The 27,944-nt window shown below is 43.6% G+C and overlaps 2 protein-coding genes across 6 annotated transcripts in view; one reads left to right on the forward strand and one right to left on the reverse strand.

The window, feature by feature from the left end:
- Window positions 1–1,644: 1,644 nt before the first annotated feature.
- LOC122570908 (beta-hexosaminidase subunit beta-like) lies at window positions 1,645–5,786 on the reverse strand. Its single transcript, XM_043733879.1, has 7 exons — window positions 5,445–5,786; window positions 4,618–4,843; window positions 3,776–3,897; window positions 3,337–3,709; window positions 2,789–3,078; window positions 2,126–2,388; window positions 1,645–1,973 (listed from the first exon to the last, which is right to left on the reverse strand). Exons 1-7 carry the CDS (start codon window positions 5,637–5,639, stop codon window positions 1,796–1,798), a joined length of 1,647 nt encoding a protein of 548 aa, XP_043589814.1. The 5' UTR covers window positions 5,640–5,786; the 3' UTR covers window positions 1,645–1,795.
- A 1,988-nt stretch (window positions 5,787–7,774) lies between these two features.
- The window catches only part of LOC122570906 (trichohyalin), a 70,066-nt gene continuing 49,896 nt past the window's right edge, over window positions 7,775–27,944 (forward strand). For 4 of the 5 annotated variants that reach the window (XM_043733870.1, XM_043733871.1, XM_043733873.1 and 1 more), the window contains exon 1: window positions 7,776–11,892. In XM_043733870.1, the coding sequence (XP_043589805.1) occupies window positions 11,107–11,892 (786 nt within the window). In that variant the 5' untranslated portion in view covers window positions 7,776–11,106. Of the gene's footprint in view, window positions 11,893–27,944 lie in introns of all 5 variants that reach the window. The other variant, XM_043733872.1, reaches the window with a different exon arrangement.

Below are 27,944 nucleotides of genomic sequence, written 5' to 3' on the forward strand. Positions count from 1 at the left end.
CGTCTATTTCGGACCACTTGAAATTTTGTCGATGGACGAACGAGAAGCCTAAACAGTGTGACGTATTATTTGCTTGTTTAGTTTGCCGGTTGCCCAGACGATCTGATCTTTCTTTTGTCAGCCAGTCGTTCTATTCTTTTTCGGCGGGAAAATAGCATGTAAAATCACGGCTATTCGACCTTATTTCTCGTAACGATAATTCTGTGAAAATATTTCATGTTTTCGTTTAATTGATACTTCCGTAATCTGCATGCGTATATTGATATTATTAATATCAATTAAATTAAACGATTCCTAATGGCTACTATCACGACTAATTATAAAATCAGATTCGAAATAATTCAAGATGATAGATTGATATTAATTTAAGGGGGGAAAATAAAAGAAAGAGAAAACGAAAAGGAGGTAAAAAATAGGAAAAAACGTAGGGAAAGTTAAAAGGCAGAAAAAGAGAGACAGAGGAGGATGACAAGAAAGGGTTGAAAAAAAAAAGAAAGACGAGAAGGAAAAAGAAAAAGGATAGCATTGCAAGTACGAGATCGTTCACGTGAACTGGCATTCGTCTACTTCGAGTTGCAACTTAATGCAGTCTCTCTGAAGTATAGGGACCGTTCGGAAAAAACCAGGATAGGTGCGTAGACTAGGAGGAGAAATGAGTGTTTTCTCGGCGAAATTCTATTACAGTGACTGACTAGTGGAAGAATAATTGAAGTTAGACATATTGCTGGCGATGGGTAATCGAATTACCTCACTTTTCTCGAGATAGAAAGGGCAGAGAGAATAAGTAATTGGTGAGGGCATATGCCAAGAAAGGAAAAGGTCCAACTCCTACGTAATAGTCCACAGGTAAAAAGATAATAAAACGGGCTGAGTTTAAGGAAAGAAAGGGGAGGTACTAAGGCCGGGGCTAGCGTTAGATCGACTCTGCGTTGCGTGGCCTGCGTTGTAGAAATGTACGCACACGCGAGCACTGGCACATTTAGTTGTGTGACACGTTGTGTGAATGCATTTCTACGACACAGGCCACGCAACACAACGTCGTCGGTTCAACACTCGCGTAGCCCTGGCCTAATTCCAAAAAATCCAAGTCGTTGAGGTTTCCTTGGTTATAAACGGTCGCTAATTGCTTAACCAGTTAACTGGGGAATTTGATTTTAGAAATCTCTCACAGGGTTAGACCGTGGAATGCGTAAATGAATACAAGCGACGACGAGTATGCACGTGAAACGTACCGAAATAAAGCTTTTGTTTGACGTGTATACTCGGTTAACCGGTTAAATTATTTTTAAAGACTCGATGACTATCATCTTGCTGGTGCGCTGCAACAGATAGAAAAGCTGTCAAAGGAAGAATTTCCTTATTGCTAAGTATCTATCTTTGCTTCTGCTTCATCAGAGTTAAAGCAGTAATTAGCTAATGTATATTAAGTAACGTGATGTAATTAACTATGAATTAGCCGACTGTAAATGCATTTTCTATAATTCAGTGAAAACTTTCGACCGTAAACATTTTATACCTACTTCGTATAATCTTTTTACAAATTTCTAACTACAAAAACATTTGAAATTTTAATCAATTAACCTTATAGGAATATCAATTAACCCTACAGAACGCGCGATTGATCTGTAAGTTACATCGAAAATCTTTTTCAATTATCGGACCAACTTTTGGAAACACTTTATTCTTTATTACATTGCGGCTTCTTTTTTTTGTAAATAGTCATTAATCACTTGTTAAAGTGTGACGTGTGTTTCTGGCACGCCTAAATAGAATTGTTAAGCCAATTGTCCTTCCATTACATCACGCAGAATCCAGGCCCATTCGGTGGTTGCGCCGGAATTCCACGCCTGTTCATGCGACAGGCATGCTCCTCGAGGCGTTGGGCAGCCTTGTATTCGTCTGGTTTCGTACTGCTCCAAAGACGCTCTGCAGCTGCGCTAGCACGAGGCCATATTCTTGAATGCACATTGTTCCTAGAAACAAGAACGTCAATTTTTCGATTACTCATTTGACAGATAAATCTTTAATCGTACGTTGCAGCTACTCGAATCAATCGAATATATTTTAAAGTCTCATCCACATGGATTCAAGTTCAATTAGACGCGACGAAAGAACAAACAACTACCTGTCGACAAATTCTCCCCACATGCAAGCTTCGCCACCCAGCATCAATTTAGTCAAGTTTGATGACGCCAAGGCGAACGACAATGGGTCGCATTTGTAGAACTTCTTCCAGTCACCGCCACCAGCGATATGATCCAAATACCAGCAGGCTGATAACAGTACCGGATGTCCAGCTTTGGTCGCGTTCTCCAACTTCCTCGCCCACTGACCGGTCCACACGTGCACCACAGTACTATTCGGCATGACGACTCCATTTTCGAATACCTGAAAACCAACAACGATTTAGATCTCAATTCACTGACCTAGCTTCTGCTTCATATTTCATTCATCCTTTAACGCCAATGCAAACGACCAATAAATTTGCTTTGGGACACTTATCACGATGGAATATTTGCTGTCGTTTGATCTTATGAAAAATGAATATTCTTCTGTACGACCGACCCAAGCAGTAAACGATATCATCGTCTAAAATATACCATTTATTTGACGTGTTTTCCTCGCGCGGAACGTCCGTTGGTGATAAAACGCGATCGTTTCATTTGCGATCTCACGCACGAAGCAATCACAAGGCGAGCGATTAATAGGTTCACTATCGGTTTTTATTACCCGGTCGTCTTCAGCTTCGTTTTATGAGACGAACAAACACCATAGGGTGATACTTTACCTCCTGCCACACGATCGTGCTCGCCTGAAGAGAATTGGTGATATGAAGAAGCTTGCCGATGTACTCGCTCTCGAGTTGCGTATAGCTGGACATGTTGTGCGATTTCATATACGAATTGATCACCGGATTGCTCATCCAACAATCGAATGGCACTTCATCGCCGCCAAGATGAACGTATTGATCCGGAAATACCTGCACGATCTCGGCGAATAAACGACTGAGGAACTCGTAAAGCTGCGGATTCGTCGGATTCATTGGGCCCAATTTCCCGTTTGCCTTCCCTTCGTTATCTAATAATATTTTTCATATGACAGTTTAGAAATTCCATCGTTTTTCGAATGGTTAAACGATTAGTAATAGAGAGATTAAATAATAATAAAAAAGTAAAGAGACGGATTAAAAAGAGAGTTTAATAGACCTACACGTGTATGTTTGGAGTCATTAAGTTTTTAGTAGTATCGAAGGATTTAAATAGAATATTAATTTAAAAATTGATAATTGTGGAAAAATTTTTTAGTCAGAAATTGATCGGAGTATAATGTATTTACCGTAGCAAGTGGTCAATAGTTCAGGATGAGCTAAACCCCATGACCTAGTATGTCCAGGAGTATCGAATTCCGGCATCACTCGGATGCCCCTTAGCCTGGCGTAGTCAACGATCGTCTGGATATCGTTTAATGTGTATACCATTGAGGGATGGTACGCTCCCTTGTCGGACAATTCCGGATAACTGGAGCTCTGGTAAGGGAAGCTGTTGTCATCGACGATGTGCCAGTGAAGAACGTTCATTTTATTATAAGACATGGCGTCCAGAGTAAGCATTATATCAGAGATGGGCAAATAATGGCGAGACGTGTCTAACAGTAGTCCACGATGAGGAAACCTTGGAGCATCCTGAATAGTCTGACATCTGATTTTCAACTATAAAAGAAACGCGTGCTTATAATACCTTTTTCATATTTATTCATTTTCTGTGCACATACTTACCTGAGAACCATTACCAGCTGGGATTAAGAGCTGAGAAAATGTCTCGAGACCTCGAAGAACTCCCCATATCGACACACCTACCAGATTCGCGACTGTAGAGTTTTCGTTGATCACCAGAGCGTCTGCAAAAGTTCAATCGATTCGAGTTTAAATCTGTTCAAAGAAGACGCATCTCCTCCTACCGGTGTTTGCAAGAGTCGACCAATCTTTCAGATCTATCGTAGTACTTAAAATTTCTATCAAGTTCCTGTTACGAGAACCTTGGAACTCCGTGGAATATTTATCGATCCTTATCGTGACTCGTTCGTTTCATTCAAAAAAGAAAACAAAGAAGAAAGAACTATCGCGTGTAAAAGATTTAAATCTCGCACAATAATGGTAGAATGTGCGTGCGTATAATCTTCACGCTACTTCTGCGGTTAATCGCTTGGTTCGATTTCCAAGCAGAGCTGAATAGAGAACGATGAAGAAAAATCAGGCTTCGTAACGTGGCTTTGTTTCAATCGTCCTGTTGACTCGTTTATTCGCGTCTCGTTTATTAAACGTCTTTCTAATGTTTGCAGTTTCTGGATACTTGTGAGCATCTTGCCTCTCGAAGCTTTCGTGATCTCGTAATTGTATCATTGACGAATAAGACGCATATAAACTCTATGTTAAACGGTCGAGAGATGAAATAAAGAATGACAATGTTATTTAATCAGATCTATTCGCACTAATCCACTTACCAGCTGTCTTAATGACATAACACAACTGTTCGGGAAAATGTTGCTTATGTTATATCAAGTTTCTTATTAAGAATGCACGATCATTTTGCTACTTTCCGTAATAGCAGAAGCACTTACATGATTCCGACATCTCTAAATGAGGCCAGTGATTGCCATCCATCTCGCAAGGCATTGTCACGCGAATTTCCAAAGCGCTAAGAGTACCTTTGATGGTTGTATCGTCTCTTACTGGGAATTTAGGATGGCCTTGCGAGGAAATCTTCCCTATTCGTGCTTCCGTTAGGATAATTGCCTTGTACCTCTCCACCGCATCCGTCATAATATCGCATGCGCCGCTGATCACCTGCAAAACCGATTCACTATAATTTAGACAAAATAACATTAATTGTCAATTTGAAGCCATAATTATTGCAGGAAACCTGACTTTGCATTCTCGCCGTACGTCACACAGATAAATCACGCGCGTAGTATAATTAAGATAACGACACAGAGAGTTATCTGCAGCAAATGCGGATACATCGAAAACGATACAAGTTGGACTAAAAAACAAGACAACGGAACAAGATAGCGAATATTGACAAGCACGTTCCGACTATGAAATTAACTTTTTATAAAAATTTGCACGCGCTTGGGCCGAATTTCCACGGGCGAGTCCCCCAGTCAAAGGAAACCTGTTCCCGGAAGAAGATACCTCTACGCTTAGCTATTCGCTTGCTACTGAAGGAAGCTCCGCTATCATAAAGCCGTAAAACGCAACAAACCTACAACAATCGTCCAGCTATCATAGACTCTACAATCAACGAACAAGTCTTTTGGAGCCAGAAACTTCAGCTGCCAATGTACCCGTGAAACACTTAAACTTGCTCTACGTAAAGTACCAATTAGAGATACCCACGTAGAAAACGAAACGTCTCCCCATGGAATTACCTTCTTCAATTACTCACGTTAAACTGGAAAGTCGAGGGTCGCAGAAGATAGAACGCATTGCGCAGCATGCGATTTGTTGGACTGGGCCATGGTTCGCCCTGAGTAGGACGCACCCAAGAGCCAGCGTCCGGGTTCAACGAGTGAACTCTGTGTACCAACAGACACGACAGCCATCCTAGCAACAGGAACAACGTTGGCAACCTGGTCCTCATGTCTATCGGTTTACGAGCAGGTTTTCAACGGGAGGAACGATGCGACGCCAGCGAGTGGTCATCGTCTACTGAACGCAGAGAACGACGCGTACGGTAACGAGAGTGGTAACGACCTTAGGCTGCGCCACTTAACTTTCATCACTTTGCCTGGCGGCGTGCTCACGGTCAAGTGGGAACAACCAGTCCACGGGTCGGCTGTGTCCTTAAACGAACGTCTTGCAGTAGACGAGCATCGCTGTTGCGGACAAAGACGCACGCTGTTAATCGTTGATCGCATTGGTAGATCGTTGACACCACGTGGAATTCTTACACGTGGCCGCGTTCAACGCTGCGTGCAGCATATAAGACCGGTTAGAGAAACATCTCTGCAAACATTCTGGAAAGTCATCGGGAGAAACTCTTTTCTTTTGGTCAAGAGCGACAGCCTTTTTACAGATGTGGAAGTGGTGTAGAGTTCAAAACCCTGACTAGAGTTCCTAGACTAAGGTAGCTATTCTTCGAGATGGTTATGGATAATCTTGCTAATGAAATGAAAGGAAACCTCACACTTGCAACGTTCCTCTTTTAAAATGAGTGCAACAAATTCTAGTAATTAGTATAGCCTGGATGTATAGCAATATGATAATGAGCGTATATGTCTGTGCGAAAATTTCCAATCGAATTGCGAAACTTTTATAGAAGATATCGTATCTTAGTTAACGAAAAGCAATGAAAAGATTATATCTTTGAGTGTCAATATCAATTATCATTATATGAATTATCATATCAATCTCTTCGCACCGTTCTTTTTAAAATAAGTCTCTTCATATTTATGTAATATCCTTTGATATCAATGATTTTCAATTTCATCGATGATGTGCCGACAACAAAAACATAGGATACCTTTTTAAAATCAAGCGTTCATCTGACAGTTTGATTGATCCACGACTGCAACATTATTTTGTCACGGTTGAATCAAAATTAAAAGGAAACGTTACGCTGTCTAATGAAGTAGCGTCGGATGCATGCAAATGTTGGTACCGTATTATGAATACGGCCTCTCTGAATGGGAGACGTCGCCTATCGTGTCTAAATTAATTGGAGAATGAAGTTCAGCCAAGCGTGATCCGCTCACGATATCGTCGGTCAATATCGAAACGGCGAGGCATCGAAGTGCAAAGGTCGACGATCGCTCGGACTTTGCGATAGCGGATGCCGATAGATCATCGTGATTATTGTCGAATGACGTGACACATGTTATTTCCCGTTTTTTTTTTTTTTTACTCTTTTCCGCGTAAACGTAAATAAAGATAAAATTATTTCTTGATAGATTTATTTCACATTCTTCCTATCGATATTAACGCTAGAATTGCCAGCAACAGAAATATAAAACTTGTACGAAACGAAACAAAATGAAAGGTTTATGAAGAAATAAATAATGCGCAGGAAAAACAAGCATTTTATTCTTCGAAATACTTCACGGATACAATTCGGATTCTCAAAAATAACGAATTGGTAGTTTTTTATGAAAGTGATTTTCCCAGTGACGGCAACTGATCCCTGATATCAAACAACGGGCAACAATATCTCACGAGGGATTCTCCGGATTTCTGTTACACGACGGACCTTTTGAAAAGTTGAGTCATCGGGTAAACACGAGTTAGTCAGAGGAAAACGTGAATTCGAAGGTGACGAGTTTCACCCCTTGGAGATTAGGATGAAACGCGGAGGAATGAAAAACGGGGAAGACTTTCCCCCGGCGTCTGTGTTGTCAAAGAAGCCGCTGGCCGATCGTAAAACACGGGCTTGCGCATTTCCTTCACCTTTCACGAGCAACGGCAACGATTCCCAACTTTTCCCAACGAAGGCACGTCTTTCTGCTCTAAATTCTTCGGCCGAGAATAACACAATTTCCCAATTGCGCGTGAATCGATACAAATTCGCAACAATGCTCGCAACTTATCCCTGTGGAAGAGATAAAGGTAGAAATACGAAGTTTCAAACGACGACCGTCATCTGCTCGGTCCAAAACAACAAAAGTACCCTTAAAATTCCAATGTAAATAGGTGGCTCGTTCCTTTCTGTATTTCGTACGATATTACCAACTGTTACGGGGAAAATTGATGACACGTCTGGTTTCGTGAAATTGGAACTTTAGGAGCCAGTTGGTGGCACGGCACTGCTCGGTGAATCGTAGCTTCATTGATTGCGATGTCGTACGCCGGGTCGACGGACGCCAGAGGGGTGAGACGAGGGGTTGCGAAGTGGAACGTGCATTCAGGAACGTGTCACGCAAACTAGGCACCACGTTGACGTATTTCCATTCAAAATTTGTATAGCAGAAACCTCAAGAAATTGCAATACTTCTATTTACAGAGGAAGGCTTTTCAAAATTTGGAATTTTATAAAGGTCGCTTTAGACGAAGGCTATGTATGTTTGCCGCATTTTACATTTATCGTGATATTCAATGCATTGTTTGTTAAAAGATATCCTTAAAAAATAACTTTAGGAAATAGTTATAAAGGATGAAAAGGGGATATCGATGTTCTTGGACAGGGGTGCCCTAGACGATTGGCCACCATTCACGGTCCGGTGGTGCGTTTGTCAGCCTTTTAACTCTTCATTCACCAGCCATTGACAATCGTAACGAAACGAATTGGTGACGGTTCTCATCGTTTTTCACCGATGGTACAGAACACGTCGCTCAACTCTGTGACCGTCCTCGTTTATCGTCGTGCAATTACGCCCACAGCGATAAATCTTGCAAATTTTTCATTCTCGGTGCTCGAGAACCAATAACGTCCAACCCAAGTCAAATTACGTCAGATTACTTGCATCAAAACCTGCATCAAAACCGAACTTCCGACACGGAACGATATTTGCAACAACAAATTTCAACCCTTGGAACTAAAATAAACCCTGGAACGGCCTTTCACCCCGAAGTGAGGTGAAACAAAAGTTGGCCGAGTCGGAAAAAGGCAAAGAACAACGTGGATCTCCGTGAAATTCCTCCGGACAAAGTTTTCCCATTAGAGACCGCTCCCCTTCTATCCGGCAGAAGAGCGGATAGGCAAACAAAACCCATAGGAAGAGGAAACGTAAGCCGTCGAATCGTCCCGAGCTGGTCCAAAAATCATCCGTCGACCCGGCATGGATCTGCGCGCGCGCGCCGGCAACTATCTGCGCAGGAGGGAGGAACGAAGAAGTCGGCTGGTGGGGTGACGACGGTCGGGGAATATAGTCGGAGGGGTGTACGGTGGGGGTGAGCGCGAGGAATCGAGCGAACGACGCGACGCGTGATGCTCGTGCACGCGATAGTAGTAGTCCGTCGTAACGACGTCGATGACGTCGACGGAGGGCGCTGCCGACGCGGTCCACTTAATCGCTGCTAGTAGTAGTAGTCGGTGGTGGTGGTGGGAATCGTAGTGGCGTGCGTACACGAGGCGACGCCGCGACGTGCTCGTGTGATCACGGGGGTAGGGGAGAGGCTCGACAGCGTGCGCGCCGCTTTTGCCTGGAGAGAGGAGAGGAGAAGAGAAGAGAGTAGGAGAACGTAAAGAGAGAAGGAAGGAACGAGGCAGCCGGCGACGGTGAAACGAAAGGGTGGTTCGCTAGCGGTTACAGTTTAGTCCCGTGAGTGCGTGGTGTTGCGGCGTGTGGTCACCGAATCGGCCGGTTGCGAGCGCGTTGCCTCGAACGAAACAAGATCCGCCGGCACGCTTCCGGTCTCACGGAAGCATCTATCAATCTCGGCGTCAAGGATCGTGCGTGTACTCTGGCGCGCCGCCACGCTCTCTCGTTTCTTAGAAGGGTGTGCGATCGCGCGAGCTTGTGTGTATGTGCGCGGAGGGAAAAGCGAGGGCGAGCCCGAGGGCGAAAGAGAGAGAGGGCACGTAGGTGTGTGCGCGGCGGCGGCGGTGGCGGCGGCGGCGAGGTTGGTGGCGGTAGCGGGTAGAGAGAGAGTGGTGCACGGACGTGTGGCGGTGTCGAGTCGTGGTGGATGGTGGATAGTGGCGGTTCGGGCGGTAGGTCGGATCGGTCGGTTGATCGTCGTCTTCGTCGTCGTCGTCGTCGTCATCGGCGTCGTGATCGTCGTCGTGGTCGGTGACGAGGAGAGTACGAAGACAGAAGAGGGAGAGGAGAAGGTGAGAAAGAAAGGGGAAGGAGCGTGGAGGCGCGAGGGAGGAAGAATATAGAGGAACGCGAACACCGAGAACGTGGAGGCGAGACGATCACGGGACCGGAGAGAAGAGACGCGAGGATGAGATCGATAAGGAGGGAGCCGAGGTGGTGCGGGTTTCGCGAAACGGGAACGCCGCGGCGCGTGTAGACACACGGCTGGTAAACAGACGCGCGTAAAATACGCACGCACGCGCCCCGACCACTCTGCTCGCCCCGTGTCGGCAGAGGGTTCGCGGAAGAGAGTCGGTTCTCGCGACTGGACACCGCGACACGAACGGAGATCAGGAACTCAGTCCCGTCCGAAGGATTCGCGAGACGGAGGGCGAGGGAGAGAGGAGCGATCGGAAGAGATACGGAGGAAGAGGGAAGATTAAGGAGAATATCGGTACGGTGCGCCGGTGGAGTACGGATTCGTCGCGGAAACAGGATCGTCCTCCTCTCTTTCTCTCTCCCCCTCGATCTCTATCCATCTCCACTCGATGGGCTTTGCCGGTGAAAGAAGGTCAAAGATCGATCGTCGAGTACGAGGGTCGTGACCTCACGCATACACGGGACGAGCCACGCGTGCGGCACGGCTTTCCAGCAAGAAGGTGGATCCTTGGCAAGGAATAGAAGGAGAAAGAAAGGAGAGAGAAAGAGAACTGGCTTGCCGGTGATTCGAGTTGGTTAAGGTGGATCTGTTGAACGATGAAGCCGATCGATCGCCGGACCTCTCTTCGATCGACGCGTTAGGCGTTGTCGTCAATGCTCGCCGCTCGCGGACAAACATTTTCGCGTAGAATAGAAGAGCTGCCAAACCGATTCGGGACCACGTTGCGTGAAAAATTGCAACGGAAACGAGAATCTCGAGCGGCGGATCGGCACTCGATTGGATGGACACCGTGGCATAACAGGACGATCGAAACGGATCATCGAGGATCGGCACACGTGCCTGAAACGCGAAACACGTCGCGTGACGCGGAGGATATGCTTGTAGCTGATCCGCGAGAAGTAACGATAGATCAACGCGAATCGCGTAGAAAAATCATAGAACGCTAGAGAAAAACGAAATTAGAAAGACACGACGAAATTATTCTCGGCGCACTCGAATAAATTACTCGCGCGAAGAAAGTATCGAGAAAGATCGACCAATTTATTATCACGAGTCTTAATTATCGAGTTATCCGAGGAGCAGCGAACGTAGAGACATAGTGAGCAATCTCACGAAATCCTGCACGAGAAGGCGGAAGAATTATTCGCGCGAACTGCGAACCATTAATCAGAGAAAAACGATTGATAGAAAGTATAGAACGGAATCGAGAAACAATGTCGCGAGATCCGTACTCGAGCGGAAGCGGAGTGGTCGGGCCAGGAGGCGGTACTCGTTCGCCTCGAAGCGGTCGTCGCGTAGGCGAGTTGCCCACTGTCGATCGTAGCCCGTCGAGAAGCTACGCGAGCGGTCGTGGCAGTCCTTTGGGTCGCAAGAGAGGCACTCGTAGCGGGAACAACTCGCCGGAGCACCTCGGATTCGGCAGCTACCATCACCATCAGCTGGGCAGTCCGTACTACTCCCGCGACGAGGACCTCGCCAGTCCCGTGATGCTCGAGGAGAGGGGCAGGAGTATGTCAACCGGGGGCGGTGGGGGCGGACATCACAGATCCAGAAGCGCCTCGAGACCCGCCATGTCCAGCTCGGCGGGCATGTCAGCGAGGTATACCAGCCTTGATCGTGCATCCGCGGGTATTCTCGATCACGATCGCGAGTTCGTGCCGATACGCGATCCTCGTGAACGTAGCCGCGATCGTGGACTCTACCTGGAAGATGAGCTGTACGGTTCGAGATCGGCAAGACAGAGCCCGAATACGCACATGCTGCGTGACAGCGGTGGCTATATCGGTGAACTCCAACATCAGAACAACGATCTCCAACGAGAGCTCGGGAACCTCAAGAAGGAGCTCGAGCTGACGAACCAAAAGCTCGGCAGCTCGATGCATAGCATCAAGACCTTCTGGAGTCCCGAGCTCAAGAAGGAGAGAGCACTGAGAAAAGAAGAGAGTTCCAAGTACAGCCTGATCAACGAACAGCTGAAGCTGCTCAGCTCCGAGAATCAGGTCAGTCGAGCTGCAGATTTTTCTTTCTTGCTTTTTATAGCCACTTTTTTACCCTTCTTTAGTGCTTTTCCCTTTTATTCTTTCTGTTTCGTTGCCTTCTTGCCTCGATGACGGATAGTACCGCATAGGGTTCTATGCAAAGGGTGCGTGAAGTTTTCGTCGTGACCTCTTCGGTGCGTTCTTCGTGACCCGTTTTCGATGACGCGCGTGGAATTTAGGTCAAAGTGATTGAGCTAAAACATAACGATATCCACCGATCCGATACCCACTTCGTCGACGAATCTGCGTCGATCCTATCGTTCCTTGCGTAACGTCCCTGTCCAAATATTCGTCGACTGTCTCTGGCATTCCTAAATCGAGGGAATCGACTCAACGTGTCGTGATTGCCGCTAGAAACTTATCGATCTACTTCTAATGGCCCGTTTCTTTTTTCGCCGCTTCGTATAGACACGTTTATTGATTGGTCAAAAATGCGGCGTGAAGGGGGAGCCACCGATGTACCGATTCATCCGATATTTTCTACTCGAAATCTCTCGATGATCAATCGTTCGCCATAACCTTCGATAGTTCAAACCTCATTAACTGTCAACTCAATCGTATGGACATGTCTTAAAACAAACTGTCACGTTGACAACACTCCGTTGATCATTCGCAATGACGTTCGCAACAAGTCTTATTCTACTCCCTAATTCTTCTGCGTTTCCTTCAACGAGACGTGTACGCATTGCCTTCGAGGACGACGGATGGATCAATATGTTAGCCGTTCGCGAAGCCCGTCGCATATTTATATAATATCGTAGCCGAAGTGTAGCTTCACGAATAGATTGTCCATCTTTCGTAAAACCCGGTATTTATTCAAAATATCGTGTTCGTCTTCGTTGAAAAAATTTATCGAACGATCGTGAACATCGTTACGTCTATAAAGACGTCAAGTTTCGTTCGATTACGGCAGAGCGTCACGTGAGTGGCGCTATATGGCTCTTAATCGAGGCGTTTAATTCTTCGTCATTGTGCTCGTGGCTAAAGAAGAGCCACGCAAGTTGCGGTAGTTTTTTCCGGCAAAAAATACCAGGCAAATTACGAAACGAAAAATGCTCGTTTTGATCTTAGGTGAGAGCCCTTGGGCAAGAAAACGTGCAGAAATGAATTACAGGAATTTCCTGTTCCAAGTTTCCAAGGTAGGACAGAGATTGAAATATGAATCACACGAATCTTTCCGAACGAGACTTTCGGTGACGTAAATCGGTATTTTGCGGCTTTTTCTCGAACAAAACTTTATAAATCGTTCGCAAACTTTTTTATTACACGTTTCCATTTTATCTTATATATATATATATATATTATACCCTTCATCGTTGAACGGAAAAATATACATTCTCCGGAGCTTTATTTTTGAAGTGTTTACAGTATGCCTCTGATTATCGTCATGGCAGTGGCATTAACGCACGCTCACCTCCGTAAATTACGCAGAACCAAACTTTGGTAAATGGTTTTTACAAACGTGTATATTTCTGATATTAATGGAAAATATACGTACGTATAAAACTTCTTGGCCTTTACCCCGTAAACGTGTATCATTTTTGTCCGGTATAGTAGCAAGAAACCTGTCAAACATGAACGATTCGCATAATTTAAGGCTACTGGAAGTATATTTACGGAATAAGGGTTAATATTCTCCGAGTAACATCTACTAAACGCTTAAATTATCGATTAACCTACGTCGATTAATCTACATAAATTGAAGATTGATGCAAATCTCTCAATCGATTATGACTTCTTGTAATAGCTCATCCCCTGTCGAATCAATCTTTCATTCGAATCAATCGAGCGTTGCGGTCGTAGCGGTATCGCGCTGTTCGTCAATCTTTCCGTCACGGTTCGTCAGCGTGGCACCAGGCATATTTTTGGCCGCGATGGCGGTGCACATGAGTCATCGGCAGCGAGAGTAGAGGAATCTCGGGGAGAGGCGGATTCTCTGGCCTTCTGCCCACGTTTGTTCCTTTTTATCCAGCGTCGGGCATCGTGGTACAACGATAGGGAGTATATATGGTTCTTACGCGGCAATGACACGCGTTCCAACATCGACCATCCTTCCCTCGGCATTGTTTTGTGCACTGCGAATGACAATCGACCATGAAGTTGCGTAATTCGGGCACACCCTGGCACCACCGACACGTTTCCTACGGTTGCGATGAAGGATTAGGGTATCGACGAACAAAACACCGTTGAATTCGATGGGAACGAGGAATCGACGAATCAGGTGAATGAGATTAGGCGATTTGCGGGAGATTACGGTGGATCATGGGAAGGCATGTGGAGAATATTTTGGGTTAAGCGTCGTTCAACTTCGACCTGGTACGCTACATGCTGGGATAAAATTATGAAACTAGATGTTCTGCGATTAATCGTCCGATTAATGAAAATATATCTACTTTGTATCAGAATCTTTAATTTGATAGTGAAAAATTCTTACCGAAACAAGTATCGCTTGCATATATCGGAGATATAACATCGTTCTTGTGCATTGTAAAGTAATGGGAGTAAACACACAGTGAATCTATAGCTATTTTATTCTCCTGGCGCCATTAACATCGGGAACTTTGGAAAGGAAGGTGGAAAAAATGCATTAAATGGTTGGAAAGCGGTTGAGAAGGGTGTTCGACGGGGGTGGAATTAATTTTCCTTTTCTCTGTCGGGTGGCGTACGCGATTCGCGCCGTAGCTGCAACCTCGAAATTGGCGCACGTCGGAAGTGGGTCGTAAAAAAATGCAGTGGAACTTTTGCAATGCTATCGTTCCGCCAACCGATCCTTCTCTTTTTCCCTGTAGCTCTCGCGGCCCGCCGAAAAACCAGAGAGCCGCCAACCGTGGAAATTAAACTCCGTGGCTTGCGTTGCCTTTACTGCTAACGAACAATTCTTTTTCTTCCTCCTTTTTTCTTCGCCGTATTTCACGACCGAAGAGGAAGAAGAGAGCATTGTACTTGTTCGATTGACGATATTAATTTAATTTTCAACTTCGCAAAATCGTAACTCACGTCCTTCCTCGTCCTGGAAGCTGTATGTATAGCACGCGATCAATTCCTTCGGTTAACCGTGGATTTGACCTTTGAAATATTAAACTTCGTGGTCGGCCATATTTCCAGAATACATCGACGAGGGCTGATCCATGACGTTAGCGGGATTCCGTGGTATTAAAAATTCCGTGTGGAACGGAGTTTTCTGCGTTTGTTGCGAGGAATTGCCCGAAACAGCAGCTCCTCGGATCTAATTGCTCACTTGACATGGTTCCCGGTGAATGAAAAATTAGTTGCTGATGGTCTCCTCGCTACGAAGATTGTGGCGTGCTTGTTGGGGTCTGGAAGAAACGGCAAATCGGCTGGCTGCCTAATTTCACGACGATTCGAAAGGACTATGTATAGAACGAATGCATTTTGTGCACATCCGTTGCTACACTTTTAAACGAAGCTGTTCCTAAAATCACGTTTATCATCGTTGATTCATCGTCAGAGTTCTGTACAAGCGCCCTAAAATTCAATTTGCGGTTACACCGACCTCGTATCGCGTTGCCTGTTCATCTTTCAATGGAACAACCAGCTCCGAATTGACCTGACGTCCAACGAAAACTGGGTCTTACGCCATTTGCATTCAAGAATTTGATTGCTTCGTCTGAGAACTCGACCACCAGGAAACTTCGACTCGTGTATCGCTTTCGAGACAACTTGGCTTCTCTTAACGACTTTTATTCTACGATGTAGAGTATTCGTAGATCGTAAAAAATTGTTAATATTTCTGAATGTAGTTCTTGAACAGCGCTTTGTTTCTAACAACAAAAAATTCTACTGAGAGGATTAATTGCTCCGTTAAAGAGGCTCGACGAAACAAATTGATTCCGACGCCGGAAGAGCGAGATAAACCACGTACCATCGTTGACCAAGGGCTTCTGTTCATAACTTTAATGTCGTTGAAGTGGTCTCTCTAATGGTCGCTGTTCTTCGTGCATACCACTGCTTTCAATTCATCTCGAACGCAGCTGTCGTTCAGTGCCGTGTCTGTCGAAAGAGAACCACCGTCGCTTAACCGAATCACACGTTCCTAACTTCGTTGATAGTTAAATGGCAACTCGGCTCGAAATATTCCGACCGATTGTGCTGGTTCTACGAAAATCGAAAGAATTACAAAGAAGGACCGTGTTTCCACAGCTAACGACTTATTGTTGCGCTTCCGGTGTCAATAACGTTCCCTAACTTCTTTTCAATCTCACGGACGAAACTCTCTCTCTCTCTCTCTCTGTCTCTCTTTCTGTTCCTCTCTGATCGCTATCCGGTTCCAGTATCTGGTTCTATAGTTGGCATTAAGTCGCTACATACATTAACAGATAAAACGGAATCATCGTAAGTAAGCTCTACTTTATAAAAAAAAACGTATTTCCAATGTCCTCGTTAGCTTTCCTTTTACTAGCGGCTCCTCTGTCGTCGGTGCTTTCGTATTGAATACCAGGGGGATTTTGAAACGTTTGCCGCGTAAACACGGGACAATATCATCTGGAAATGGAGATTCGCTCTGGGAATATTATCATGCCCACTGAATCGCTCTTTCCCGTTTTTGCTATGGCAATTCCGTCTATGTAATGCTCTCGGTTATATTTTCCTTTTGCTTTGCTGCTGCACCACGTTAAACAGCCGTTCAAATCTTTTTATCGATTTTCTACGATGAAACGATTCGACGTATAGATTCTATGATTGAATATAACGAAAACCAGATCGAATTGATTATCAAGCATTGTTGAATATAAACAGTTTAGCGAGAAGTATATGAGAAAAGGAAATATTCCAGTAAACTTCTCTTCTCCTGGAATCGATAACCCAGAAACCCGAATTATTTTTGTGTCTAAGCCTGAATTAGGTGGCTCGACTCGTGGAAATTGCCGTGCTATTTTTTCGCTTTTTCTGACTCCCTTTTTAACGGCTTAAACGATCGCTTTAGAATCTACAGGCCATTCTACTCTCAGTCGATCCTCTTAGACCTTAGAACCTTAAAGAATATTTTTCTTTGATCGTAGAGTTCTAAAAGATGGAAGTATCGTATGCAAAGTTAATATTTCAGGAGACAGTATCTCGAGTTTCTACGCGACAAAACAATTGTACTCTGGCGTCCAGACGAGTGTCGTTGGTGAATGTGGCGTACAGGTCCGCGTAAAGTGCGGCGCACACGTCCGTCTATATCGATCGGCCTAAATATATCGAGGCGGATTATTAGCGAGAACCTATGCCACGCGGTCTAACTATGGCACGACCGCATTGTTCCACGGGGTTACAGAGTAAACGTGTCTCTCGTGGTCTTCTAAAATGAATCGATCGATCCGGCCCAAGACCCTCGCGCTCTCATCTATAGTTGTTTCTACCGATAACGTTGTTTACCCGACGTTTAATCGCATTTACCAACCATTACAGGGTATACTTGCAAGAATATAATTTCTATCCTATAATAGGAAAGTTCCGAATACGTCAAGAGTTCGAGGCACCCGCAAGTTTGAAAGTGGCCTAACTCGTCAATTTTTTATTTGCATCGTCGATACGTTATCGATAACCTGTTCGAAACATCGGGATGTAACATGGTCGAGCTTTTTATGGAAAACTACAGACATTCTTCCAACTATGTTTCACCACCTGACGCCAACAGTTTCCAACGCAGAGTATCGGTACAACGTAATATCCTTTGAACAAAGAAACTTTAATATTTGCGAGGCTGGCCTCGGTATTTCAACTGTTGTTTCGGGAAACTTTCCCCGCTGAATCTAACTTTGCCATGTTTGATCGCGAGTGTCGATCTTGCGACAAGTTCTCATCATTTCGATCTTCCTCGGTGACGTTGAGAATCGTCCGCTTGAAAATTCTCACTCGTTACGGAAAAAAATCACTGATTGCAATTTGCCGATTGTAGGACGCGCCTGCGTTCTACTCTTCGAACGGTCGTTTTCATTTGCAGCTATGTTGAATTCATTGCTGCACCAGCTGACGTATGTATATAATCTTTCCGTGCTGGTTGTGTGTTATCTCGGTAACCCTCTATAAATCATGCTTTGAAGGCATGTGCGCACTAGCTGCGGCTTTAATGAGGAAGTGACTTCCAACGTGTCACTCTCCGTTATTTGTACACGACCAGGCGTCACGATGGCTTACTTAGACGTTTGTTCCGCCCCTCCGCCCCTCTCTTCTGTTTCTCCAGCGTGCACCAAAATTATTGCGCTACAGCCAACTGAATGCTTCGCGTTTCTGTTCGAATCACGAGCATATATATGATTCGAATTATACATAAAAACATATATCTACCATTTAAAATAAAGGACAGAATATATCGTATCATACATTTTGTATGTTCTTCTTAGTTCTTCGTCAAGTTCGTGTTTAAATTTTCAAGAGAAGAATTGCTTCAAGATCGAAATCTATAATTAAAAGAAAATATAAGAAAATATATACGTACGATGGCATAATAGATGGATATATTTAGAAGCTTCAATCTATTCTCGATTACCAACTATTTTCACAGACAGTGCGACGAAAGGATAGGTACGACTAAAACGGCGCTACGACGATAAGGCGAATTAATCCTCGATATCGATTCCGTAATCTATGTCAGATTACTTAATGGGATGACCCCCGCGGCTATTTCCGTGTATGTCAGCTATCGAAGTTCATCAGACATAAGCACACATGTTTAAAAAATCGATGTGCTGTTGCGATCTATACACGCAAGGACTGATGTATTTTTTTCCTCTCTTCTTTTTTCAAACATCGAAGTCGATTTAGAAACGATGTAAATGCATCGGGCTTAATGCTTGACAACATGCCAGCAGTCTGATAACAAACGTTGCCATCGCTTTTCGATTCATTAAAAATTCTATATATCGCCTTGGAGTGCTTCAAGCCTTAAAAACTGTTACAAATTTTATCCGGCAGCAACTTATATATCGCCTTATTTCACGCTCGTTTATTCTGAAAATTATCCTATATGTCCCGTCTGAATTATTTCCCTTTCTCTTCTTTTCTCTCTTTGTTTTTCCTTTTGGCAAACGGTAGACAAAACGAAGGACCAACATGTGGCGCGATAAGATAGACGCAGCTGAAACTTTTTCATCGTTCGCCAGGTTGCGACAGCTTTTGCGCGATTCATGAGTTAGGTTTTTTCCAATAACGCGAACCGTGTGCAATTCCATCGACAGGGGAACGAGGTTATTTCTGCTTCGGCGCGAAGCTTTTTTGGTTATTATAGCCGCGTCGAATGATTTCGACGACTTTTAAACGCCACTCGATCGATCCACGAGGAGAGACATCCGTTTACTCGCTTTCGGTAAAATCGTAGAAAATATCCTACGATAACGTTCTGCAAAATAAATATTACATTGCAATCGATATACACGTTGATACCAAGTATACGATAGCAAATATTAAAAACATACAGACACAAAAAAACATATATCGAAAGAGGAGAAAATGTAAACCAAACTGATCAGTGAAAAAATATTACGAAACTCTCGTGTTAAATGTTAACGTTGAACATCTTCGATCGAACCAGTGAACCACGTGATCACAAGATCGAATCAGATCCTTTTACTTCTCCTGATAATTTTTGTTCAGATATCGAAAACTAGAGTCACGGCGCTTTTGCGACGTTCTGTTTCCAGTATAAATCACCGAGCATTCTTCGACCAGCGAATGCACTCGTTCGGTCGAAAACACGATACCGAAACGTACACGGGATATCGGACCACTCGCGATAAGAAGGATCGACGAGTATCGTCGATCTGCACGAACGTCGACCGATTTTTGCTCGTACAGCCACGATCAGCCGGTCAGATACGGTTCCAGCAAGACCATTTTCCAACGGCTAACATAATTACCGTTGCCACGCGTGATGCATGACTACCATTTCTCGGGTGTAGCCGCGAAACGACGATTCAGTCTCGTCGGTGGACTCGCAGGATCGAAGATAAAACGAACCATCGATGCGTGCTTGTTCCTCGTTTATATCCTGCACCAGTTGCGAAAGGATTGATTCTATTTTATTTTTATTTCATCCGGAAGATTGTGAACATGATATACATAGCGTAATAACATATAAATTGCGTTAATCGTCCACAATTAATTTAATGCATTGTACTAAATGTAATTATACTTTAAGCTTAAAACGAAATGTTTAATCACGTTACTTTTCCATAATCCGTTATAATTTGAATTTATTTAACGAATATAGTAAAACGTGATTACTTGAAATGAGAGCTTTTTAACTTTATCCAGTCGCGTGTATCGAGACTTTGGAGCAAAATAAGAAGACGAGAGAAAGAGAAAGAGAGAGAAAGAGAGAGGGAGGAAGAGATGCTGATGACGGAGCAGAAGCAGAGGCGTTATCGAGCGACAGGAACTCACCCCTACCAACTTCCACTCTCTCTCTCTCTCTCTCGCTACCGCTCTTTCTCTCTCTAGTTGTCATTCCCTCGTTTTCCGTCATTTTCTCTCGTGCTCACTTTCGACTCTCTTCCCGCTTTCCTCACGTTTATTCTCTCTCATTTTACTTCTTCCTAACTCACTACCAGTCTACCGTGTTCTCAGCCTTTCTGTTTCATTCTTTGTCCTTTCTTCTCCGCTCATCTTCTTTCCCCCGAACCGTAGTATCGCCCCCAACACTTTATCTGTGTTTTTTCCTGTCTCTTTTGGTCACTATATCTCCATTCTCTCTAACCCTCTGTTCTTCTTGCTTTCTCGCTCCTCTTCGTTCCTCTCTTACTCGCTCGCCTTATGCATTCCCCCTTTTCATTTTTCTTTCTTACCTAGACGGTTCCGGTCTTTCTCGTTCTCTTTCTGTATTTCTACGTGACCCTATTTCTATCCCCTTCTTGCCAACAACCTCTTTTCCTTTGTCATTGGCTTCACGAACCTCCCCATCTCCTCGTCTCATCGGTTTTTACCTCCGTCCTACTGATCCCCATCGCGTCTGTCTCATCAAATACGTGTATTACGACTTCCAGGGGTTGCATTCGTTTCTTGAATCACTTGGACGCCGTATGGAATTTTCTCTCTAGCTGGCGGAAAAATCGAACACAGTTACGTTTTTCGAGGTCGTGGCATACCACTGTCCCGTTTTATCTACCGAAGAATTCATTCGTTAGATCGATCAAACCTTACACCCTCGTTAACCTTTACCGAATCGAAATAGTTTGACGCCCCGAGGTATTGTGTAATTTCCTGCTTACGAGCAACCAGGTGTTTGATACACGTTAGATGGAACCGAAACGGAGCGCTGATCAATCATTCATCATAAAACCAACAGTGTCTACTTCTACGTAAGAAACATTCGAGGAATGAAATATTTAAAAAAACGATGGACTTGTTGAATCGCTTCGTGATCAAGATCTTAACCGTGTAAAAATAAGTTCAAGGAAGATTAAATGCTTAGAGTCGGAGGAACGGAACAGTACTTAAGTCATCGAATAGGTGGGTCGTTTCGGGGGCGGAGTTAATCTGCGCGCCGATCTAATCTAACTAAACTAAATGGAATTAAACGAGAGGGAGCTACGTTAGACACAAGTAACGAGCCGCTCGAAATAATTGTCTTTCGCGATTACCGAAGCCATCCGTGCGTCGTGAACACGTCCCGGCTACTTGACACGCGTTTTCTCTTCTTTACCTTCAGTTTCAAACGAGACGAGTGGCTTAATTCGTCGCTTAACGCGTGCCAACTGATTATTTCGTTGTCTTGCGTTACTCTAACGTTTCTAACTGTCCGAAAGTCTCACTTTTGGACTATTCGATTTCCATTCAGGGTTCCAATTTTCCATCAAAAGGACACTACGTAGATCCGAACGTGAATAAAGTCGAAACTCCATGGACCCTGGGACAAAACGCGCCAAACAAGATCAGGCGAACTAGTCCCAAACTACCTTTCATTGCACCATGTCTCGCCATGTCTGACGAAGTCACGATTTACAGACGTCTTAATTGCTCGAAGTTGGCCGAGGAACGCCTGTTGAGAAACGACCCGAACCACGGAAGTGTTTCGTTGTTCCATCCGTCTTTGCTTGCTGGAAAACCAGGTAGGGTCGTTTAAACCGAAACGGATTTCAGGATACGCGAACGACAAAGGCACTCACGGTCGATCGATAACAACCCCGTTGACTTGGACAAAGGGAGGGAGGTCGAGAGGTATTGGCGAGTTACAGAGGGAAGCAGAGACACTTTGATGGAAGACTTTTTCACGGCAGAACGGGTCGCGGTTGTCTAAGGCAAGGCTTGCCCCAGTGGATCGTTAAAAGCCCCGTTAGGAGAAGTTTCTCAAACTTTTGTAACTTGAAACTCCCTACTATCTATATTCGATTTTTTTTTCTTTTTTTATGAATGGATATCAGTTTCCCTTGTCCATAGCTACGCTCCACGATATTCTCTTCAGTAGTTCAGTAGACTTATCTGAAACCGCATGTTTTTCAAATTTAAAATACTACAGTGGATTGCTAGGTTCTTCGTTTATTTTTACTTCAGCTATTTCTAAGAGATAGCACTTTGTCGTTTATACTGACTGATATCTTTTTAATTAATTTAATTAATTAAGAAAGCACTAGATTATTCTGTCACGGGTTTGATATCGTTTGATATCGATCGTATTACGTTGACAGATAATTTTCAAGTATAATGTTAACAGTATCGTGTATCGTTAATTAGGTAATGATAATGTGCGCTCTGTTTTAGTTTTTCACGCAAGAGATTTTGACTAGCCAGGTTTCGTGAAAATTAAGCGACATTTGACACGAACCGGAATCTTCTTAGTTTGATAAAACTTGGTTAGCACTGTAGAATCAGCGAAACCTGAACAAAGAAGCTCTCTCTCCTTGATTTTTCTTTAATCTTTCGCTGGATGTGATTCATAGACTCGCCGAGCCGTGTAGAACCCGATATTACAACGCAAACGTAGAAACCACTCTCTGGTTTCTTGGGGTCGTCGTACCATAGATCGATCTTCCGGCGAGAAACGAGGTTTGCCAGGCGAGGTTGGCGTAAAGGCAGTTTCGTCTGGCACGAAACGTTGATCGTTTCTTTCGTAACGTGGTTATCTTGCTGTTGTGACCGGTCCACGATCTCTCGACGCCTTAAGAGATCGAATACAGCTGAGCTTTCACAGGCAGAAACCACGAACGATTGAAAATCCGAAAATTCTACTCGAGATGTCTCGCTCGCGTCTTTCACTGACCACTTTACGCTTCTTTAAGCATCGAGTTTTCAGATTTATGTTACCTTTTAACTGGGACTCTAGGAAGGGGAAGACTGAAGAGACAGGGAGATTATTTTTATCGTAAGCTTGGCACAATGGCGAGAATTATGGTTTTATTCACGTGAACATACACATAACTTATGTCGAGTTTCATCCCTTCTCTCTATATCTATGCATTGATTTTTCCCCGCTGACCCCATAAAAACTTTTCCCTCGAAGCATCTTTATTGGTCATTTGTAACAGAACCATGCAACCGTCGAAGCGATCACTCTCCAGCTCTCCAAATCATACAGTAAGTCACACGTAATTTTAATTTCTTACTCCGTAAATCACATACTTTCCTTTCTCATAAAACCTTCTTCCCATAAATGTTCCTTTTTATTTACGTATCATTACATTTTATGTGGTGTTATATCAAAGTCTACTTTCGTCTCAGTAGCATCGATAACCTTCCATTCAAAATCGATTAACGTCGCAACGTGTATCGAAATTCTAATTCAACGATCGTATTCGTAAATTTACCGTCCAAACGGAAGATAAGTTCGTCGTCTTATCTTTGCGTGAAAGATCCGAATCGGTCCTAGGATGTATCAGTATTATAATGGCCGGTTTAAATGGAGCACGGTGACCCACATACGAATTCGGAATGGGGTCAGAGAAAATCGTGGGATTTAGGTCAGGGGAATTTACATCGTCGGGACCCGACGGTGCAGTTTTACGTTGTCCTTCGTGTTTGACGTCATCGATTTCTACACGCGTCACCCGTTGCATCGTGGGAATTTTATTGTTACGAGGGAAAAACGAGGAAAGGAGAAGAACGAGCCCACAATGCGAAAAATAAGGTGGAGCTTCATTGAACGCTTTGTTCCAGACGAATCACGACAGGATGTTTGAATAATCTACGATAGTAGCGGAAGAAGAATAGGAGGTGAACTTAGACAGAGGCTCGATTTGATTTATCATTTATTTACCATCGAACGATCGATCGATACGAGACCTTTCTACTTTTATTCGATGCCACTTATCGTTCTATGATACTTCGTTCCTCTTTCGATAGTTTCAACCTTCTTCAAAGTTTCTAAAAAAAAAAAAAAAAAGAAAAAATTGTTACGCGACTGTGAAGTACGAATAAACTCTACTTTAGCTTGATTTATTTCGCAAAAACTTCGCGTTTCGCGCAAAAGTTCCCGGAGAGACATATCGATCGTGTCTTATCGTGTTTTATGAACACGAAAAAAAGGTTACAGGTTACTGGCTTAGTCTTGGTAACTTTGTTATTTAACAATTATGATAACCTAAACATATTACGCCGTTAGCTGGTCCGCGCATATACGGCTTGCATATCTAATCCCATGCTATTTACGATGACAGAGGCATTAAAAGAGAAAGATGAAAAATATTTAAGCGACATGCACGAGGTAACGGGAGCCCGGAACAGATCGATCTATCGTGCAATGACCCCCTCGGAAAAATCAAAGAGTTACCTGTATAACTTTGTTTCTTGGTAAAAGCACGCCACATTTTGCGACCTATTTCGTGTTCCCTTCTCGGAAAGCTCGTTATCGCATGTTCATGGAAGATTCTCCCAGAAGCTACTCTCTTGCCTGTTTATTTTATTATTACGATAAAAATTTATGACAAAATAACACCGATAAGAACGTTTTAATTAAAGTCATAAACATTTTGAAGATTTTCTTAACACTTCTCTCCCGTTCCTTTTTTTTTAATACGACATTTAGATGCTGAATTATGAACCAATCGTTTCTATGAAAAATCGATAAAAGTCTCATTAGCGGATTGCACGTGTTTATATATTTATGGGTTTAAAGACACATGAACGTACAGAATGCACGCAACATGCAAGAATACATAAAATATCAGAAAGTAAACTGGTTGTAATATTTAACAAGCGAAACAATTTCCCATTTAGGTTCAATCTAATCGGTTTAATAAATGATCAAAGCTATTCGTGAAACGATAGCAATCAAGGCATTTATCATATCGTATATAACGATATTTTCTTCGTGAGAAGCAAAGAACAAAGTCGATTGAACAACTTCGCAAACTTTAATTACAAGTACCAACTACTGTAATATCAGTCTATTACATACTGCGCCCGATATAGCTACAGGCCTATCGGCGAAATCGATTTGGAATGGAAGATTTGAAGCAGGAAATGATTAATTGACTCAACTGTTTAGCAACGAACGAAGTTTTCTTCATGCACGTTATACCTAACATTCTTTCGATTTTGACGATCCTTAATCAAATATTGTTTACGATTCCCTCCTCCTAGCAAACGAGAAAGTAAAAATCCAAATATATTCGTAGTTCTGAGTATGAAATAGCAGAAATGTCCGTTGCAAAAAGTTATCTTCCTACCAAGGACATTCAAGAAATATTACAAGACTCTTCTGTGAAATTAAAAACAAAAGGGACCTTTCTTGCCGCTGCCATAACTTCTTAGACGCTATAGAACGCTATTATTCGAAGAAGAGGATCGTTTCGCCAGGTGGTCGGTGTCCATTAAGTCGCCAAGACCGTGGACGACCGGTTGTTTTCACGACGAGGGTTACACGCGGCGTAAGAAGAAACGCCATCGTGAGATAGGATTTACGCGATCGTTAATAGGATCTCGTCTTAAGAGGGGCTTCGTTTAAACTTTAAAACCCCGCTTCATCTTTGTTCCTCCGTCGGTCGTTGCGCGTTCGATAGCCAACGTAAACTGTGTCGATGGACGATACCGATCGCACCCCCGAGAGAAAGAGAGAGATCGGGTTCCCTGCGCGTCGAGGGTTAATCGAGGGCTAATCGTTGCGAAACCAGAACACGCGACACCATGTACACACCGACACCCCTAGCGATCGTAACAACCTGGAGAGTTGTGGCGGGTTGTACGTTCCTTGCATTCCCTTGGAAACGCAACGCTCGATTTCGATTACAGAACAACCCGTTGAAATTCGATTTCCATGTGTCTCACTCGTTGCTATCCGATCTCAACAGGGCTGCAAGATGTGGGAATTCACAGGATCGAGTTCTAATAAAAATACCGAACCTACACACGTCTAGGGAAAACATGGTCTCATTGAATGGAACTGAAATTACTAAGGAGGATGAGAACGTTGCTGTTAATTTTGCTGCGTTCTTTCGGATTCACCTTCGAGTGTGTTTCCATCAACGGTGATGTTACGAAACATCTAAAGTTCGAACGAAATATAAGTAAATTCCGATTGGTACGTACGATCTCTCGTCTCGATTTTATGTTGAACATGTAAACGAAACGTTGAAACGAAACGTAAGGATTTCGCGGCAGAGTTAAATGTTAATTTCAGGCTTCGGCTGGTACTCTTTAAATTACTCGCTGTGAATGTATTAATAAGAATATCAACCTCAGTTGGCATGCCTAAGATGAAATTCTAATTAGAAGGAAATTAGAGGTGGAATAAGGATGTAAAGGCAAACAGTTACAGAATAGAGAGATCGGGACAATTTGTGGCAAGTAGGGTAGGATCGAAAAGGGGAATTCGGCCATGGCTTGGTGGATTAATTTCGTTATGGGGGTAGCTGACGTCACAGGATGGAGGGGAGCTCTCTCGACCTCTACAGCCTCTATAGCGCGTTGTCGTTGCTTGTTCGTACGCGAAATCAGGTCGATCGTCGCTATTGAGCGGGCACCGCTTCCGGTCGAGCATCGTCTCTGGCGTAACGACGACGAGGCGCGAGGTTTGTTAACGCGTTGTCATCCAACGCATAGAAATAAACGATACCCAATGCTAAAAAATAAAATTACGATTTGCGTATGCTTTTGATCATCCGCCTTCGAAACCATATTATTCCCTATAATTTGATTTATATTCTTCCTACGCGAAATTATATTAAATTTTATCAAATTGCCAATTATCTCATTAGCTTTCACTGAGTTCTAAGAATTATCGCTGTCATAAATTACATACGTCTAGACTTAATTACGAAAGTTGCTCAGTTAGGGGCTCGATGAAGAGAGCGAGAATATTTTACTCCGCCAAACGGCAGCTCGCTGTTCTTGCATGAAATATACGCCGAAACATGCTGCTTCTAATCATCCGGTCTGCGGCAACGTTTTTTTTCGTCAGTTTGTTTCCTTTGTCGCACTAGCGTCGCGTTGTCGTCATTAACGATGCCTAACGAGCTTGACGAAGGCCTTGGAAGAATATTCACGAAAACAGAGTCGAGTGGGAAATTCAAGCAGCAGAAAGCGACGTCGAAGAAATTCGAAAGACAAGAAATAAGACGTAAAGTGAAAGAGGAACAGCGGATGGGAGTATAATAGAAATATTGAAATTTGGCAAAGAAAAGCAACCTGCTGGCTTATAGTACAGACCGCGCATATATTAATTAAAGGAAATAGGGAAAATTTTAATGCAACGTCTGCAAATAGATGGAAAGTCCATAACAACCTTCTAAGAAGCGATACAAAGCTTTAAGAGGAGTGCTCTTTCTACTGAAAGGATAAAAAAAAAAATAATAAAATTCAAAAACTAGCAAAGGAATACACAGCTCAAAGAAGATGCATAAAGGAGAACGTGAAGAGGGGTCAAAGTAATTCAGTCGAAGATTCAGAAAGACGAGACAGGAAATGGAGAAGGAAAGATGCCGGAAAAGCGATGCGAGTCTAAAGAGAACGTGCACGACGATCGAACTTCCGCTAGAAATATTGACTTTGGTCGAGCGTTTCGCACATTCTCGGAGGAAACTCTTTCCAGACGCCGATTTCTCTTTTTCAACGCGTAATCGGTCCCGATTTTCTTCCCGTTT

This window comes from Bombus pyrosoma, linkage group LG9 (assembly GCF_014825855.1).
Source record: "Bombus pyrosoma isolate SC7728 linkage group LG9, ASM1482585v1, whole genome shotgun sequence".
NCBI lineage: Eukaryota > Metazoa > Arthropoda > Insecta > Hymenoptera > Apidae > Bombus > Bombus pyrosoma.